The sequence below is a fragment of the Aquarana catesbeiana genome, linkage group LG05 (genome assembly GCF_042186555.1).
Source record: "Aquarana catesbeiana isolate 2022-GZ linkage group LG05, ASM4218655v1, whole genome shotgun sequence".
Classification (NCBI taxonomy): Eukaryota; Metazoa; Chordata; class Amphibia; order Anura; family Ranidae; genus Aquarana; species Aquarana catesbeiana.
In genome coordinates, this window is record NC_133328.1 from 559,107,870 (window position 1) to 559,128,403 (window position 20,534).

Sequence of the window (20,534 nt, forward strand, 5' to 3'; positions counted from 1 at the left end):
CTTCTCTTCTTGCCTGATTCTGCGAAGAAGATGAGGTAGCAGCTGAACAGGAGGGAATGCATAAATCAGTGAAAACAGATCCCATGGGGTCACCAACGCATCTGACCCGCAAGCGAGTGGATCTCTTGACCTTGACACAAAGTTATCCAGCTTCTTGTTTAACCTGGACGCCAATAGATCTACATCTGGGGTCCCCCCCATCTTTGGCATATAGCCCGGAAGATGTTGGGGTGAAGAGACCATTCCCCCAGCAACAACTGCTGGCGACTTAAGAATTCCGCCTGCCAATTCTCTATTCCTGGAATGAAGATTGCTGATAGGCAAGGTACATGCTTCTCTGCCCAGGCTAGGATGCGATTTACCTCCCTCTGGGCTGCATGACTCCTGGTGCCCCCCTGGTGATTGATATAAGCCACTGCTGTGGCATTGTCAGATTGTATCCTAACAGGACAATTCCGCAACCTGATAGTCCAGGCCTCCAGAGCCAAGCGTGCCGCCGAAGCTCTAGAATGTTGATGGGGAAGGTTTTCTCGTTCGTGGACCATCTTCCTTGGACAGACACTTCTTCCAGGACTGCTCCCCAACCCGAAAGGCTGGCATTTGTTGTTACCACCTTCCAGGTAACTGGTATGAAGGATTTCCCCTTCTGCAGATTCTTGGTCATGCACCACCAACTGAGGTTCTGACATACCTTTGGAGTCAGATGCATTGGGAAATCTAGAGCTTGGACCTTTATGTTCCAAGCAGTTAGTATACTGTTTTGCAACAGTCTCAAATGAACCTGGGCAGAGATTCCAATGAGGCCACCATTTTCCCAAACAACCTCATGCAAAGGCGAACGGAGGGATTTTTCTATGTCCTGACCACCTGAACCAAATCCCTTATAACGTTGATTTTTGCCTGGGGCAAAAACACCTTTCTCTGGGCTATGTCTATGATCAGAGCTAAGTACTCCAGCCTTCCTAGTGGCTTTAAGGATGATTTTTCTAGGTTGAGAATCCAACCTAGGTATTCCAGGTAGTTGACTGTGCTGACCACACTTTGGTCCAAGCAGGCTACCGACCGGTCTACAAGTAACAAGTCATCTAGGTATGCTATAACCGTTATGCTCCGAGTTCTGAGTCTGGCCAGAACCTTTGTAAAAACCCGGAGCGCAGTAGCTAGGCCGAAGGGCCCTTCTACCTCGAACCAAAGAAATTTCTGGTGAGCAGGAAAAATAGGCACATGAAGATATGCGCCCTTGATGTCGATTGACGGCAGAAGTTCCCCTCCTTGTAGGATGGAAGCTACTGACCGGATCGACTCCATGCGAAATGAGCGGATATTCAGGAACTGATTTAGACCTTTGAGGTCTAAAATGGGCCTGACATCTCCATTTGGTTTTGGCACCGTGAAGAGGTTTGAATAAAACCCCAAACCCTGCTCTTCCACAAGGATCTCCATGATCACCCCTTGAGATAACAGTTGGTCTAATGCCAGGAACAGGGATAGCCTTTTCCCTTGTATTTTGGGAATGTTTGACCTCAGAAAACAAGGCGATGGAAACTCTTGCTTGTAACCCAGAGCTATTGTGGAGATGACCCAGCTGTCCTGTAACTCTTCCTGCCACACCTTTGCGAACTGCAAAAGTCTCCCTCCCCACCCGAGCGAGCGGGGGTGCCCCTTCATAAGGAGGCTTTAGCATTCTGCTTTGTAGGTTTCCTCCCCCAGAACTTTTTGTCCCTGGGCATGACTTTGAGCTATACTTCTTGGACCTGATGGAGGAGGCCGTCGCAACTGCCTGGAGGCAGATGCTTCTGGCCCTGGAGAGGAAGCTTGCTTAAATGAGGGACGCTTATTCTTTAGTTTAAACTGGTAACGAGGTAGTTTTGCCACTTGAAATCTTTTGTATGTATGTATTTATCCAAGTCCTCCCCAAACAGCCGTTCACCGTGAAACGAAAACCCAGCCAAAAGTTTTTTGCATGGTGCCTCGGCTGACCAGTTTTTCAGCCACAAGTTCCTACGCATATGCACCAATAGGAGCGTAAGGCGAGAAGCCTGATAAACATAAACTTTAATAGCGTCAATTACAAAACACAACGCCCTAGGCAGTTCGGCTAAGTGTCGGGCCTGCTGAACTGGAATATCTTTAAGAACCTGTTTCAGCTGGTCTTTTAGGGATCGACAGATGCCTATTACCACCACAGCAGGTTGAGTTACCGCACCTGCCGTAGAAAAAGAAGTCTTCAGTAAAGACTAGCCTTTTAGCTGCAGGATCCCTGAACATCTAAACATTGTCTACAGGACAAGTCAGGTTTTTATTCACAGAGGAATTAGCAGCATCCACCACTGGAATACTCCATTTCCTGGTGAATTTCTCTTCTATAGGATAGAGAGTTGAAAACTTTTTAGGAGGGAGAAAATGCTTATCCGGGTGAACCTAATCAGCATATATAAGTTGTTCCAGCAAAGGATGAACAGGAAAGGCGTAAAGAGCTTGCGGGGGCTTTAACGAACTTAGTGAAGAGACCGCTTTTGGGTGACTTTGTCAAGGGCAACTTGAATGCAGAGCGGACCATTTCAGTAAGGGATTGCACTAGCAATTTCTCAGATTGCGAGGCTGAAAAAGGTTCTTCTACAGTCGATTCTTCAGAAGAGGAATCATTAGATTGCCCCTCTTCCCGGTCCCCTGAGGGTTATTCCTCTTCCTCCGGCCATTGCTGCTCTTTTGACAGGGGGTTTGGAGTGGAGAGGGGGGGGGATCTATCGCGTTTCCTCCAACTCTGGGAAGAGGATGCGATTAAAGCTGCTAACCTCTGTTCTAACCCAACCAGAGCTGAAGATAAGGTGTCCTCAGTAACAAACAGGAGCTGGAGGATTGGAAACAGCTGCTGCACCAGAGAAAACCAACGGCTCATCCTGGCCAGCCACCTCTGGTCTGTCTGGAGAGGAAGGTACTATGGAGGCATGACCAGGGTCCTCAGAGCCGCCCCCCCCTCCAGGCAGTCAAAAACAAACAAAAAAAAAAAAAAAATTTAAAACTGGCCCTTTAAAAAAAAAAAAAAAAAAAAAAAAAAAACACAAAAAAACCAATATACAAAAAAGTTCCCTAAGTGCACTGTGTTCGGACGCCTGACAAAGTGCACTATGGGAAGCGCCACATCTATGCAATCACATGATTGCAGACGCGGCACTTCATTTGCAGGCTTTTTTTCCTTCCTTGCGGCGCTTTCAGTGGCGCCGAGTAGCTTCCGCCCGGTGCTCGTAGTATCTATTACTACGGCCGGGCGGTTTGATTGACATCTGAGTTTGATGTCACTTCCTGTTTTCTCTCTGCCATTGCACCCAAGAGAGAGAAAACCGAAAGTATGAGGAGCGGACTCCTCCATCGCCGCTGCTGTGCCAGTGGAAGGAGACACCAACACAGCAAGGCAAGTACCACCAGGGCCGCTGATAGGGCAGTACGAACCGACCCTGTTGTACCGGGCCTGGCTCCACAAGGGGGGCCAGCAGCATTACAGTTCATTTCTGCATGTTAAAGAAAATAGGAGTTTCGAAAATGTTCCCTTACTTTTACTTGCTTGGGGGTGTAATTACTTTTTCCTGGGCCCCATTAGGTCATGGGCCCAGGAGGTGCGTGCAATGGAGGGACTTTTTCTTCATTTTCGGCGGTGCATGTGTACACTGTAGTCCTGCACTGATCTGCTGCTGCTGCCCTCTGCCTTGCCTGGTGGAGGGATACAATAATGCTCCGCTCAGCTCCCTCCTCCCGTCCTGAGGTGCCGAGACTTGTGTGAGGTGGCAAGCAGCTCAGCAGCTGACAGGGAGCAGCAAGAGGACAGCGTGGCTGCACTGGACACAGTGAGTGAAGAATAGATAGAATCCTCAGCATGAAAATCACACAGGCAGCAGGTGCTGTGTCACAGTGTTACATGGCTGCTGGGGGTGCTGACTTTGCTAAGCTATGGCTGTACTGAGTGTTACAGAATGTAACACAGTACAGCCATAACAAAGTCAGCACCCCCAGGAGCCATGCAACACTGTGACAGAGCACCTGCTGGACTGTGCTGCCTTTGTGATTTTCATGCTGATGATCAGAATACACAATGAGGCACTACTTTAAACTTGCATTTTGGGGGGGCGGGGGGGTTAGTAAACATGTGCAGCTGAACTGTGACCCCCCCCACACCCACACACACACCCTTTAACCTCTTTCCCACCCAGTGATGTACTGATATGTCGCTAGACTGGAAGGGTAATATCTAGGTCATCACTGCAGCAATGATCATTATATTTTTTAGCCCCAGTGATTTTGCACAAAGTATAAGTAATCCTAGTGGCAGGATAACTGGAAGAAGTCACTGGATTACTTTTATAGGTGGCAGAAGGGAGTCCCTCCCCCCTCCCGCTACCACCTTTACCAAGCTCTCCCAGTCCCAAACGATCGGGGAGCCCAGTAAGGGTGCGACCAGCAGCATTCAGTTCCTGGGACACAGTGAGAGGAACCGATGATGTTCCCCCCACTGTGTAATGTCAGAAACCAGAAGCGGTGAGGATTTTATCATTTCTGGTTTCTGTCTTGTGTGACCAAGCCATTACCGGTTTGAACAAGCATCTGATCAAACCGACTTTGGTTTGTTCAGATGCTTTGGAGGCCAGAGGAGAGACATAGGGTGTAAGAGACCCCAGACTTCTCCATAAAGAGGACCTGTCATGGCCCATGCTATCAGAAGGGATGTTGTTCAATAAGAGCTGGTTCACACTGGGACGACTTGTCAGGTGACTTAGCCGCCTGACAAGTCGCGTCCCGTTCTGTACAATGGAACCATTCTAATAGGAGTGACGCAAGTCGCTCCAACTTAGAAAAAGGTTCCTGTACAGCTTTGGGGGCGACTTGCATTGACTTCTATATAGAAGTCGTTTTGCAAGTTGCCGCTGCTGTCGTGTGCAGGTCGCCTGAGGCAGTCTAAAAGAGTTTTAAAATAATGTAAAGATACAGTGCAAAAACAAAGTAATAAAATAAATAATAAAATTAAAAACATTTTTAAAGCTCCCGTTCCCTTTATGCTCTTGCTCAGTTGTGAAAGTTCATGTTGATCCCACATGCATATGAAAACGGTGACAAACCTGCACTTTGTTTTAAAGCAGGGCCCGGAGTGGGGTCTAGAGTGGGGTTGAAGGGGGCCCCATCGGGTACGCTGTACGGGACCCCATCATTTTTAACAGCAGCCCTGAGTACCGCTCTGCTCCCCCGTAGAAGGGGGAGAGGGGGAGTTTGATGGGACACAGGCTGCATTTAATGGGACACAGGCTGCATGTAAGGAGGGACTCCGCTGGGGGCACCTGTTGAAAGGACAGACTCCGCTGGGGACACCTGATGGCATCTGGTGGCAGGCCACGTGGCTAGTGACACGTTCAGGGCTCCCACTGATTCTGCATTTTGGTGAGTTGAATGATTTAATTTTATATTACAATGTAATAATAGAAAAATGTGCGCTTCAATCATCCTGACACCATAACAACCATGGTTCCAGGATGATTAAAGTGCTAACACCAGGTCTTTGGAGTATCTTTATCTGCTGATTGCTAAACTTTCTAGAATACACGTATTTCTATTGTTGTGTAGGATCTGGGCCTGCTGTCCCTCCATCCCTCGTTCATCTCAGATGCTAACCACACCACCTTAGAGCCATGCCCACTTTCACCAAGTGGGAGGGGTCAAAAAGGAAGGGCAGGGTCTGGTGCCCCCCCCCCCCATCCTAAAACTTCACCAGCCACCACTGCATTGGACCAATGTAACTATGTATAACTCACCGATGCCAGGAATTGTTCTTTAAAAGTGAACCTGAACTCAGAAAGTGAATATTTGCTTTCTTATAGGGAATATATACAATTGCTAATTGTGCTTAAGCCATAGCCTGATAAAGAAAAATAAATAAATATGATACCTTTCATCTTGAATTACTCATAATAACAGTTCACTTCCTGGTATGTGAGGGGGCCTAGGCAAAACTGTGCCTAAAGCTTCATTAATGTATATCTGAAGTTTTAGATACAAGGCACTGCTGCCTCAGATCCCAAAAATCAAAAAAATAGGGCTTAAATTGGGGTTCAAGCAACATGGTTTAGATTTTTCACACACATTTCAGCAAACACACCAATATTTGCAACAGGAAAATTGGTTGCATCAATATAGCACTGTAGGGGTGATCATGTGAATGATATATAAATGAATGGTATGGGTGAGTAAGGGTCCTTTCACACGGACGATCCTCCCGATGGATTGAGCAGGCGGATGACAGATCTGTCTCCGCTCACTGTGCTGAGATGGACCTGTCAGAGCCCCGCTCTCCTCTATGGGGAGATCGGATGAAAACGGTCCGCCTGTCTGTTTTCATCCGATCCACCAGACGGATGGAAAATAGAGTCTCCATTCGTCTGGATTACACGGACAAGATTGGATAGCAGCAGGTGTCAGCGGACATGTCACCGCTGACATCCGCCGCTCCATAGGAGTGAATGGAGCATCCGATCAGGTCCGCCTGAAAAACTGACAGGCGGACCTGATCAAAATATCTGTGTGAAAGGGGCCTAACAGAATTGTGTCATTCACAAAGACTTTCCTGCATGCTAGAAAATCTCAACAATTGCTGGAGGAAAGAATAGCAGCCCTGGTACCCTTCCTTTTAAAGCATAACACTTTTCACATTTGCAAACATTTAAGAAATTACTTGTACCAAATATGGAGATGTTCATTCTGAGCTCAAGAAATGCCTGGCATTTGCCTTGCAATCCCAAAAACAATGATAATGATAATGACAAAGACAATGACAAAGCAAGCTTGAGAATTGGGAAAGTCAAGTCAGAGTGTAGCTAGTGCCATATTCTGCACACAGTTTAGTGGTCAGTTAATCAAAAAGTACTGACACCATTGGACCAGCAGGAAAATCAACAAACCTATATTTTCAGAAGTGGAGGTCAGCAATGGAATATTTTATACTTCAACACAAGTTTAAAGAGTAATTCCACTTTTGTTGAGAAGAAAAATTCCCCTCTCAGTGAGCTATGTACATTGCAAAGATCTTAAAGTGTTACTAAACCCACAACAATAAAAATCAATCTGTATATGCAGTAAAGCATGCTCGTTATACTCACTGTGGAAATTAAGGGTTTAATCCCCTGAAACGAGTAAAAAAGCTGTTTGTCGTTTCTTCTCTCATAGTCCCCAATTCATTTCCTGATAGAACAGAGCATTGGTAACAAGCTACACATGCTGTTTGGTGTATATTACTAGAGAATTTTTTCTTGGGAGAGTGCACATGATCAGCACAGGGTCCATCAGCACTGTCCGGACAGATGGTCAGGGGTTCTGCAGCCTCATAGGATAATCAGGGGAAAATGAAAACTCCTCCTACAAGCTTTAACCAGACACTGATCGAAGTCACAAGACTGCTATATACTGCTAATGAGAAAAGGTATTTAGCAGTTTATATTAACTAAAGTAATTACATTTCCATGTACTGTGGGAGACCAAATGTAGTGAATGCAGGCTCCTTGGTTTAGTAACACTTTAAGCAGATTCCCACCTTTTGTTACTCTGAAGAAACAGCTGTTTGTCTATGTCCATGTGCAAAGTGATTGTGTATGAGAGTGACTTTATAATTATCAATCAGCTGCTGCACTTGCAGGGTTCTAATGAGGAAAGAGGCAGGGGCTGCATCCCTTTAGACATGATTTCCATTCAGGAGCATCTCACCAAAATTGAAATTTTTGTTACAGAGGATGCCCAAAATCTGATCTGTATTTTAGTGCAGGTTTCTGTGAAAATCCCTGCATTAAGGTAAAAACCCTCTGATGGATAGGAGCCCCCCCCCCAAATACTTACCTGAGCCTGACCTCAACCCAGTACTGTACCCAAGAGAAAATCAACTGCACTCCACTATCCATGCCATGCTATAAATCATAGATGAAGAACTCTCCACTGCCAGCTATTGCTTTTAGCAGCACTAGCCTACAGTGTAGCTGCTAAACAGTAGCTGTATTTGAGAGGATGCGGTCACTTTTTGGCTGAGTCAATTTTTAAAGTGGTTGTAAATGCTCAAGGATTTTTACCTTCATTCAAAAATAAATAAAAACCACCATTATTATCACTTTAAAATCAACTTCTGCCAGGTGGTGTTTTCAGGACTCCCAATGTTTGAATTTTGGCCAAATCAGCAGAATTGCCCAATACTTAGCCTGTCTATAGCCGGTCTTACAAAAGGACAACAAAGATAATTCTGAAAGATTGAGGTGATCAACTCTGTTATTACAAGAACAGCTTAGGTTATCCAATATGGCATCTTAAATTTGATCGGTTACCATGAGCAACACCTCCTCTTCCCTTTCATACAAATTTTAGAAACCCGTTCTGGAATTTACTATTCAACCCCAATATTACATTTAACTTCTTTATAACACCATGGCATGCTGTAATGTTCACCATTTGAAAAGCACCAGGTATAAATAATTTTTACCTATTTTTGAACTGGCTCAGAAGTTCATGAAGCTTCTCAGTTTCTCCACAGTTATATAGATAATCCGCTTGCTCCTTTATGTCTTCAACTTAAAAATAAAAAAATTAAATATAAAAAGCAAACGATTAAGCCAGTGCAATCTAAAAAAAAAAAAAAAAAAAAATATTTTACTTTGTAAGCCAAGAAGATAAGCATATATTTATTATTATTATTCCCCAGCCAATATGACAGGCCATAGCTAAGACACTAAGGCATGTTGCAGAGTACACAGCTCTACTGTTTAATAGGTGCCTGAATACTGGAGAATACATGGTGCCAGCTTTCTGTAATACAGACCATCTCACTGGCTGTTTGGTTAGTTGGTTGTCAGGGATCATGGCCAATGACTCTAGTTTACATTTACCTGCACTCTAGATAATCACCTCCCCTTTACCTAAGCAGCTGGAAAAATATGTTTTATCCCTCTGGATAATACAAAAGTTCTTCTAAATATCCCAGTGCTATCCCTAGTGAGAATACCAAAAAGGAATAAAAACGCCATGCTCAAACCAGACCAAAAATAAATAAATTACATTTGCACAGTGACTGATGGACTGTTTATTTTAATTGTTATGAGGAATATACATATTGTTTAGGGTGGAGCTTTTTGCATTCGTCTCATCTATAATTTATTTGTGATTATAACTTCATTGTATTCATTTCTATGAGGGATAGCGGAAGGATATTTGAGAGAACATGGTCAATGACCATGAAAGGTAATTATTGCCATTAGCAGGTGAACTATATTTGTTTTAGGGATGGGGAAGAGGACTCCACTTATAGCCAAGCTCTCTTTGCCTGACCATAGTTATATAAAAATCGATTTCCTAGGAACAATCTACAATGTGCAGTAACTTACAGCATTAAGTCCAGATTCACCTCTCACAGATCGGACTACAATTAAAATCCAAATGGTTGGCACGAATCACTGCACTTCATACATAAACACTGTATGTCACTATGTGCTAGTTTTGACACTAGCCCTTATCTACTTGGACTGTTTTGAGTGTTGTGTCACTATCATCTACACGCATTATGTTCTCTTTTTAGTTATTTAACCCATGTCAGTATCTTTGCTATTTCATGGTATGTTTGTTTAGTGCATCTGTGGCCGCATACACTTCGGCCGTTTTCACCTCTCTATTTAGCCCCTTCCACCCCCCCTTGTCCCTTTGTCACAGCGCAATTACCACTTCCTTTTACTCATACATAAACACTGCTCTCTGCGCTGCCCTGTCTAAGTCTATTCGTTTCCATTAGAAAAAAATTTGAAGGTTTTAAAAAAGTTAACCGAGAAGAGAAATGATACATTGTTGCCTGCGTCATTGGCTGCTATGTTCTGCTTGGCCAGTGGCTCTAAAGACCAAATTATTTCAAGTATGGGCAAACACTAGTGTTTCCAGTTTTTTTTAGTCTCTTCAGAAAACAAATGCCATATTTGTGTATGTAAACCTGAAAACACGACTTCAGCTCATTGTTCAAATCCCCACAAAACACCTTTAATGCTGGCATGTACAACGGCATGCTTGTACTTCCATCGGTATGATTCAATGGCCAGGAACGAGAGAGATGACACGACAAGACCTTTCCCCAACATGGTCATCTTCACCGGGATCTGTTGTGGTGGACAAAATGAATCAACAATAACTTATTCCAATTTCCCATAACTCTAAAGAGAGCAGTCACTAATGCATAATTGTAATAATCTGAATCTATATTCCCGGGTGGTTATTTTATTACACAGCCTTCACTTTCAGGGACTACCTGATTTTTTAATTCTATTTGTATTGTAAAGGGCCATACACTGCTGACATTTTGTCCATTTCCTGCTGGCTTGGACAAAATGTGATCCGTGTACCACCCTGCTGGCACCATTCAGTTCAACAAAAGCTCAATCAACTTTGGTTAAAGGAGTCGGTAAAAAACCTGTGAGCCGAACAGTGCCTGCATCCAATCAGAAGCAGGCACTATACAGGTATTCTGACATCCGGCACCGCCTGTAGCCTGGCAGGTGGGTCCGTCTAGTCACAAGGTTTGCGTGAATGGTGGATCAGTTAGATTTCAGCTGAAAAAAAAATAAAATATATGTCCAGTTTAACAGTAACCTTTCTGCTGTGAAAAGGAGATAAGTAAATAAAAGTGCGGCTTTGTTTATCAGGTTTGGGGGTGTAAGCTACAGTATTATAAGATCCTAACAGCCGAGATTCAGACTCTTACAAATGCCGGTTCCTGACTGCTTCTCTTTAAAGAACCTTAACATGAAAAGAAATCACCAGTAAACTTACATAATATGACGTGCACATGGTATTTCTTTCATTGATTGTGAGTAAAATATACAATGTATGCAAATGCAACACTACATGTGTATTTTCCAATGTTTTAGCCCTTTATTAAAGCCAGACTCCATGTTTCCTGTCACGTTAACCACCTCAGTACCTCATATGGGTACAGTGTGGCATGACCGCACAATTGTCATTCACAGTGCGGAAAGCTGAAAATTGGCCTGGGCAGAAAGGGGGTGAATGTGCCCAGTAATGAAGTGGTTAAACAGTTCATCTGGACCAAGCTATTCCAAACAAACTTTCTTCTTCACTAAGGGCCCTTTCACACTGGGGTGGGCGGCGGCAAAGCGCCGCTATTGTAAGCGGCGCCTTACCGTCGGTATGCGGCCACTAGCGGGGCGGTTTTACCCCCCGCTAGCGGCCGAGAAATGGTTAAAAACCACAGCAAAGCGCCTCTACAGAGGCGCTTTGCCGGCGGTATAGCCGCGCCGTCCCATTTATTTCAATAGGCAGGAGCGGTACAGTCCTGCTAGCAGAAGATGCTGCTAGCAGGACTTTTTTTACCGTCCTGCCAGCGCATCGGTCCAGTGTGAAAGCCCTCGGGGCTTTCACACTGGAATGAAAGCAGCGGCACTTTCGGGTCGGTTCACAGGCGCTATTATTAGCGCAATAGCGCCTGCAAACAGCCCCAGTGTGAAAGGACCCTAAGTGCTGCACTGGCTCCAAGCGCTGTATGAACTGTAAGCAACCTCCGCTACATACAGTACACAGAGCTGGGTCCCAGCTGTGGGACAGAGCCTTCTGACACCCCAAACAAAATAGAGTTTGTATTCTGTGAATGAATATAAATCTTCCTCTGATTGGTTGAGGCGGACAGATGTCATGCTCTCTCTGGCCAATCAGGGGAAGCTTTGGATTCATTCACATAGAGGCTCAGCCTCTCAATGTGCCGCTGACAGCCAGAGCCAGCTGCTCCCGCCCCACCCAGTCTGGCGTTTTAGGGAGCACTGGAGGGGCAGAGAGCCAGTGACTGACAGTCACCGCTCTATGCCCAGTAAAGACTGAAATTGGAGCGATAAGCAGTCATGTAATCACTCAGTTTTCTGCAGCGGGGGACAGATGCAGCATCCACCTAGGAGAGTATGAAGGTTTGTTTTTGTTTTTTTCAAAACCCATTCTCCTTTAAATTTTTGCATGGTCTTGCACTTTAGGATCCTGAAATGTAACAAATGCTTTTATTTCTACAGGATTCTGTGTTTTGGCTGGAGCTCTACTTTAATCACTTGCCTACTGGGTCCCTTCCTGCCCAGGCCAATTTTCAGCTTTCAGTGCTATTGCACTTTGAATGACAAATTGTGCAGTCATGCAACGCTGTACCCAAACAAAGTTTTTATCTTTTTTTTTTTTTTTTTTTTTTTTTTTAGACAAGAGCGCTTTATTTTGGTGGTATTTAATCACTACTGGGCATATCATTCTTTGCTAAACAAAAAAGACCGACAAAAAAAAAAAAAAAAAAATTATTTATTTTCTGTTATAAAATTTTGTAAATAAGTAATTTTTTCTCCTTCACTGATGAGGCTGCACTGATGATCAGTGCCCTGAATATCAGTGTAGATTTGATGGTTATCTAGTTATGTGTCGAGAGGAATGCCGATAACCGACAAATCCTGTTTACACTGATCAGCTGTGATTGGCTCTTTATCACGATTTGTGATCAGCTGTCTCTCAAGGACACAGTGATCACAGATGCCTGCGGATACACACTGCAGGGGGCAGACGAGAAGCGCAATCATGGGATGTGCGATCACGCTGTAGCACGGTTGTGAAGAGGTTACGTAATTCTATACCATTACTGTTTTCTTAACACTAAGATCTAAGTTCCACACATACCAGACATGCAGCATGGAAGACTGAAAGAAATATTTGTTACACAAATCAGAAAGCCTGTACAAGATAAAAATACATAAAGAAAAGTATCCCATTTTATACAGGTTACTCTTATTTATAGTGTACCATTAACATTTGGTTCCCCTAAATTAAAGCGGACATCCTCACCAAATGATAAAAGCTCCAATTCCAGACTGTATAACCACCACGGCTGCCTTTAATGGAGAAATGAGTGTAGCCAAAGTGACAGGAAGATGTTATTGGCAGAATCAGCAAGAAAACATAACGGGTAAAGAAGCTTGAAAAAAAAAAAAAAACCCTCCACATCTAGGAACTGGAAAGCTGCAATAGAATACATTTTTTGTTTTGTGTTTAGATAAACTTTAAGCATAGTTGTATATATGAAGGACAGCGCTCGCAAAAATATTATTATTTTTTTTAAATCAATAAATACACCATAAATTGCGTTGCAGCTGCTGGATACAAGTACTGTGACTTTTAATAAACAAACAAAACCTGCGCTGGCAACTTATACAGCAAAGAAAGTAAAAATATATATATGTATAATTAATAGTAAAGTCGCTAGTAAAATGCAACTATAAATAAAATAAATCGTGATGTCCCTAGTAAGATGTGACTATACAAATAATATTCAATGAAAATCGTGATAAATTATTTGGCATTTGCTATTTACGACCATTATTTAGTGTTGCTACCTATAAACATAAATCCTCTAAAGATATATATGATATATGTAGCCGTAGACTAACCAAGAAAGTGTTAGTGATGTTGACCTTAATAAATAAACAAGAAAGTTCAAAGATGGATACAAATATTCCTTCAACAAAAACAGCAGACTTCCATCTTCTAATCCAGAGGATATAGTGAGATGAAATAAGGCTTAAACTGCTGACACTATAATAAGACCTTGGGAGCCGCGGACCTCATGTTCCACCCAAAAAATAAAAAGAAATATATATAGTGTAATCCTGTGAGATACGAGATCAATTGCGCATAATAGCGCTACTCACGGAGCGGACATGCAGAGCAGGCATTCAGAATTCGTCAGTGATCACCGCTGAACAGCGTGCGCTCCACTGACTACAGGAAATGGTGTCACTGGTTTTCAGACGTAATCCGGATGTTGCGTCGACGCGTTTCGCCCCTCCTCCAGGGCGTCAGACATTTTGATGACGCCCTGGATGAGGGGCGAAACGCGCATTTCCTGTAGTCCTGTAGTCAGTGGAGCACACGCCGTTCAGCGGTGATCACTAACGAATTCTGAATGCCTGCTCTGCATGTCCGCTCCGTGAGTAGCGCTATTATGCGCAATTGATCTCGTATCTCACAGGATTACACTATATATATTTCTTTTTATTTTTTGGGTGGAACGTGAGCTCCCCGGCTCCCAAGGTCTTATTATAGTGTCAGCAGTTTAAGCCTTATTTCATCTCACTATATCCAACACAGCATTCTGGGTGACTGTCATTTACCTTCTGGATTAGAAGATGGAAGTCTGCTGTTTTTGTTGTTTTTGTTGAAGGAATATTTGTATCCATCTTTGAACTTTATTTATTTATTAAGGTCAACATCACTAACACTTTCTTGGTTAGTCTACGGCTACATATATCATATATATCTTTAGAGGATTTATGTTTATAGGTAGCAACACTAAATAATGGTCGTAAATAGCAAACACCAAATAATTTATCACGATTTTCATTGAATATTATTTGTATAGTCGCATCTTACTAGCGACATCACGATTTGTTTTATTTATAGTCGCATTTCACTAGCGACTTTACAATTATACATATATATATATATTTTTACTTTCTTTGCTGTATAAGTTGCCAGCGCAGGTTTTGTTTGTTTATTTAAGCATAGTTAGCCAATCAGGGACTCAGCAAATATGTGAGTTATGCCTGGACAGTGACACATGATCTGATTGGTTACTATGTGATAATGCTGGGGAATCCATCTCTCTGTCATCACTACTGATATATCACTGACAAATAATTTGTATAAAACCTATTATGTCAGTAAATAATTATGCTTGAAGATGTCAGATCATCCATTATAAAAAGGCACAGCACAGAGATGCCCCTCAACTATGCAAAATAAATCACCAAAACTAAAGCCGGGTACACACAGGCTGAATGTCAGGAGACATTTTCCGGCAATCGGCCGTGTGTGTTTCAGTCTGTCCGACAGAAGCTGGCCGTTTGGTCGGCTTGTCAGACGAGCATGCTGGAAAACCAGCATCCAAGCGACTACTGATCCCTCTCAGCCAATGGTGGAGATCGCTGATCAGAGTGTAGAGGCCGGACGATATTTGGCGTTTTTTATTTAAACGGCATCGGCTGATTGTGCTGATAAAAAAGGCTGATTATAACTTCAGCGCCATGTGCAAATGACTTCTATAACAGAAGTCAATGCAAGTTGCCTGAAGTCTTCTGTGAAGTGACTTCTCTCCTCTCTGGGCAGCCTGCCAAATCTGGTAAAAGAACCTGAAGAGATACAATGTTTCTACTTATCAATGAGCTGTGTGTAGAAGCTCTCAGTTTAACCAGTTAAAGACTAAATCTTTTCTGACACTTGTTGCTTACAAGTAAAAATCCTGTATTTTCTGCGAGAAAACCACTTAGAACCCCAAAACATTATAAATATATATATATATATATTTTTAGCAGAGACCCTAGGGAATAAAATAGCGGTTGTTGCAATTTTTTGTCACACGGTATTTGCGCAGCGGTCTTTCAAACACAATTTAAAAAAAAAAAAAAAAAATACACTAATGAATAAAAAAATAAATAAATAAATAAACTAAGTAGTAAAGTTAGCCCATTTTTTTTCGTCCAAAAGTTTTGATTACCTGTTTTTGTGTATTTAATATTTAAGATATATTTTTTTTGTTTTTATCTAAATTATACATACAAGTGTACTGATTGGAGGTTTGTTTTGTTTAATGAATGTTTAAATGTAAAAAAATTTCTGTATCACTTAAAGTTGCTTTCACACTGGAGCGGGCATGCGTTGTCGGTAAAACACTGCTAGTTTTAGCTGCGCTTTATCGTCATTCGGCTGCTAGCGAGGCGCTTATAACCCAGCTAGCGTCCGAGGAAGGGGTTAAATGCGCCGCTGCCGAAACGCTTTTCAGGCGCTTCGGCAGCGGTGCACATTCATTTCAATGGGCAGGAGTGGTGGAGGAGCGGTATGCACCGCTCCAAAGATGCTGCTTGCAGGACTTTTTTTTTTAAACATCCTGCCAGCGCATCGCCTCAATGTGAAAGCACTTGGGGCTTTCACACGGAGACTGTAGGGGAGCCATTTTGCAGGCACTTTACAGGCGCTATTTTTAGCCCAAAAGCACCCGAAAAACGCCCCAGTGTGAAAGGGGTCTGTTAGATTTTATCAAATGAAGGGAAAAAATAAATAAATAAATAAAAAAAAAAATCGGCCTAATATATCGGCCCAAAAAAAAAAAAACCACACGGCATCATATATCGGCCACTACGATTTCTAAATATCGGCATCAGCATCGGCCAGAGAAAAACCCATATCGGTCAACCTCTATTGGAGTGTTCTGGTGGGGGGCCCATCTCCCTGTCAGAACACAACAGCTCAGCGGGGGAAGATTGCGTAACTAACCTCACATGGTTAGTACATCAGCGCCGACCAGAGCTGACACTCTGAATGAAAAAACACTAATAGTATGTACCAGGCTTTAGACTGTTTGCACAAGTTCAGAGAGAAGTTTAAAAGCAGAGGGTCATGTTAAAGGGTCCACATGTTCTGTGTCATACATTAGTAGACTGCTCTTCTATGCTTATCTTTTGTTATCAGTGGAACCTTTAAAACTTCAAAGATAACAGAGGTTACAGCATGCAACCTCTGACACAATACTGACTTTTTAAGCATTTAAAGACATATCCACACTCCAAAACAATATTGTACCATATTGCAGCTTACCAGTCCCTAATGGCCCGTACACACGATCCGAATATCGTATGAAAACGGTCGTCCGAGGAAGGATCGTGCGATTTTCGGATCGTGGGTACACTAGTTTCGACAGCCGATCAGGACCGTTCATCCAATCTTATTTCATCGGGCATGCACGAAAATTTTCCTCATACGATTCCAGATTTTCGGTTAGTCAGTATAGTTGTCGTCCAAAAATTCAGTACAAATACCACACATGACATCACTTCCGATTTTATTTTCTGTCGTACGAGAATTTGTGACTTTATTTAGCTATTCAATTTCTACTTGCGACTATTAAGCAAAACGGTCGTACGATCACTCGTACGATATTCGGAGCGTGTGTACGGGCCATAAGGCTACTTTCACAATGGGGCGGTGAGAGCGAGGCTTTACTGTCATTTTAGCGGCGCTTTTCAGCCACTAGCAGGGTGCTTTTAACCCCCGCCAGCAGCCGAAGGGGTTAATACCATCCATGTATCGCCGCTGCCGAAGTGTTTTGGTAGCGCTGCACATTCATTGCAATGGGCAGGGTGGTTTAGGAACGATGTATACACCACCGCTCCTCCACCGCCCCAAAGATGCCGCTTGCAGGACTTTTTCTAGCATCCTGCAAGTGCACCGCTCCAGTGTGAAAACCCTCGGGCTCTCACACTGGAGAGATAGGAGAGGCGCTTTATAGGCGCTATTTTTAGTGCTAAAACGCCTCAGTGTGAAAGTGGTCTTAATGTAGTGGCTGTATTAGTTTTCTTTTTTCAGGCTTTTCTCTTTATTTTCACCTGGCACTCCTGTGAATAACGCACTTCCTGTCCCTGGGTGGCTACATTAAAGTGGTTGTAAACCCTGCTACACCACTTTTACCTACAGATAAGCCTATAATAAGGCTATGTAATATGGATGTAACATGTTCCTGAAGGTAAACTGAACCATTAAAGCTGAACTCTAGTTATGATTCCTATTGGATAGTTACATTGTTCCAGCTTGGACCAATGTAGGCGTGTAAAGCTCATACCTGAATGAAAGCTGTGAAAGCAGCAAATCACTACCGGGCACTACTACAGCAATAGCAGTGATCTTCCGAGTCCTGTGCTGAAAAAAAGTGACCACAAGGGGTTACTCGCTCACCACTGCTGCCATTCACAGAACACTTTGTATTTTCTCAAATGAATACAAGTCGTTCTTTGATTGGAGGAGGTGGAGATCATGACATCACCAGCTACTATGCACTGGGGCAGCCGTTTGGCACACAAAATCACTGCTAGAACTGTAGTAGAGCCAGCTACTACAGTGATTTGCAGCTTACACGGCGATCGCTCAGGTATGAGAGCTACATACTGTACTTACATTGGTCTAGGCTGGAACAATGGAACTTTGCAATAAGAATCATACCTAGAGTAAGCAGAAGTGATTTGAGTGGCTGAACAGCGGGCACTGGAACAGGGTGCCTCCCCCCCCCCCCCCCCGACTCATCGCCGCCTTTCCCAACCTCTCCTTTCCAATCGCGGAACCCCTCTGCGGCTGGTGGCGAGGGCGGCACTGGTGTTCCTCCCTCTCTGCAACTCCAGAAGCGATGAGGATTTAATCACTTCCAGTTTCAGCTCTTTGTTTACCTGGCCGTTTGCGGCCATCTGTGTCTCAATGGCCGCATTGGAGAACAGGAGGAGAGAAAACAAAAAAAAAAAAAAAAAAAAAAGTGAAAAAACACACATTCCCCCCCCCCCCCCTACCCAATTTCTTTATTTTCCAAAAAATTGTGACAAAAAAATTACAACTTCAAAACACTCACCATTCCTCTTACTAAATACCCTGGACTGTCTACTTTCCAAAAAGGGGTCCATTTGGGGGCTATTTCTACTGTCCTGACATTTTCTGGCCTCAAGAAGTAAGATAGGCCGTCAGTACATCAGGATTAATCATTTTTTCACCTACATCCCATAGTTTGTTGGCTCTATAACTTTCCTACAGACTAAATAATATACACTGATTTGGATTATTTTCAAAATGTAGCAGCATATTATGGAAGCAAAATTTTTAAAAAAGTGTCCGGAAACTCCAACATTTGTATAAACGGATTTATTTCTTGCACAGGAGTAGATAAAAAGCTATCATGTTTCAGCAAGTAGACTTGTTCACAAAATACACACTGAAAACAGAGACCATATATACTACAAAACGTCACTCTAATGTAGCAGTATACTTTAGCCTAAATTTAAAGAACTTTTTTTTTTTTTTTTTTTTTTTTGCAAGATTTTATAACAGAAACAAAGAAAAACTTTTTTTGGTCTTTTTTTTCCCCCAATATTTTTGGTCTTTTTTTCATTTATTTAGCAAAAAAAAAAAAAAAAAAAAACCCAGTGGTGATCAAATACCGCCAAAACAAAACTTGGTGTAAAAATGTATTTAAATTTTGTTTGAGTACAGTGTTGCAGGAGCACGCAATTGTCATTCAAAATGTGACAGCGCTGGAATTTGACCTGGGCAGGAAGGGGGTAAAAGTGCCCGGTATTAAAGTGGTTAAACCTGTACCTACCCCCATTATAAACCCTATACTACGTTTTTTGACTGGAGTTCTACTTTAATGATTCCAGTATATATATATATATATATATATATATATATATACATACATATATATATACATACACACACACACACACACACACGTGTGTGCTATTCATTTCACACAAACCAATATACACTTATTGGGGTTTTCTTTTTTTTTTTTTTTCAACCAAAGACATGTAACAGGATATATTTCGGCCCAAATTTATTACAAGATGTTTTTTTTCCCTTTTAATGGATATGTTTTATAGTAGAAATAATATATATTTAATCGCCTCTGCATTTTTTTTTTCTTTGCAAAAAAAAAAAAAATTATATTTATTTATATATATATATATATATATATATATATATATATATATATATATATATAATTTTTTTAGGGGGTTTTTGTTTATATTGCAAAGAAATAAGAACGCAGAGGCGATTAAATACCACCAAAAGAAAGCTCTATTTGTGAAAAAAATACAAATGTAATTTGTGCAGTGTAGCATGACCGCGCAATTGTCAGATAAAGTAGCGCAGTGCTGAATATCAATAAAGACCATGAAGGGGGTAAACCTTCCGGAGGTGAAGGGGTTAATCCCTATACATATCAGGCAGTCCTCCCAGTACTATAATGATGATAAGATGTAGTGTTAGGAGCTCCCTCACACCTGCTGTACACTCTCTACAACCCATGACAATGTCATTAGGAATAAAGGACACCCTCACCTCGCCCTGTGCAGCCCTGGAGTAGCTCCTGTTGGTGGACCGGGTGAGCGGGGTGTGAAGGCGCTGTGCCCAGCTCCGCACAAAGCTCCGAGCCCCGGCTGCCATCGTCCTGTCACTCCGCTACCTCCGCACTATACTCATTCAAATATTTCCTTCATTCCCTACACTGCAACTCATATCCCCGCCCTCCTCCGCAACTCATTCCCCACTTCCGTTCAGGCTGCGAGCCGTGTCTGTCTTCATTTCCGCCACACACGTCCCCACTTCCGCCAATGTTTCATCAGATTAGGCGACCCGTCAAGCTGTGTAACGGAAGTGACGTTTTTGTCGCCGCCATCTTGCTACACCCCGCACTCTTCTACAGCAAGCATACACTGAGAAGGGGGAAAGCGGACATCTTGTTACACCCACCGGAGTTTTGCATTTCACACTTATTTTTACCAGTAAAGTGAGTTTATATAGTGAAATACAGTGCTTAGAACTCCGTCTCAATGTTTAGATGTTTAATTTTAAAAGCAGCGATCCTCTGTCAGATTAGCAAACCTGTGAGATGAGCAGGCTTGCCGCTGCTT

At 42.7% G+C, this 20,534-nt stretch overlaps 1 protein-coding gene across 1 annotated transcript in view; it reads right to left on the reverse strand.

Moving 5' to 3' along the window:
• The window catches only part of RMDN1 (regulator of microtubule dynamics 1), a 50,397-nt gene extending 30,183 nt beyond the window's left edge, over nt 1–20,214 (reverse strand). The window contains exons 1-3 of the mRNA XM_073631912.1: nt 19,963–20,214; nt 10,034–10,151; nt 8,498–8,585 (exon numbers count right to left, since the gene is read on the reverse strand). Of these exons, the coding sequence (XP_073488013.1) occupies nt 8,498–8,585; nt 10,034–10,151; nt 19,963–20,067 (311 nt within the window). The 5' untranslated portion in view covers nt 20,068–20,214. The remainder of the gene's footprint in view (nt 1–8,497; nt 8,586–10,033; nt 10,152–19,962) is intronic.
• Nucleotides 20,215–20,534: the final 320 nt, after the last annotated feature.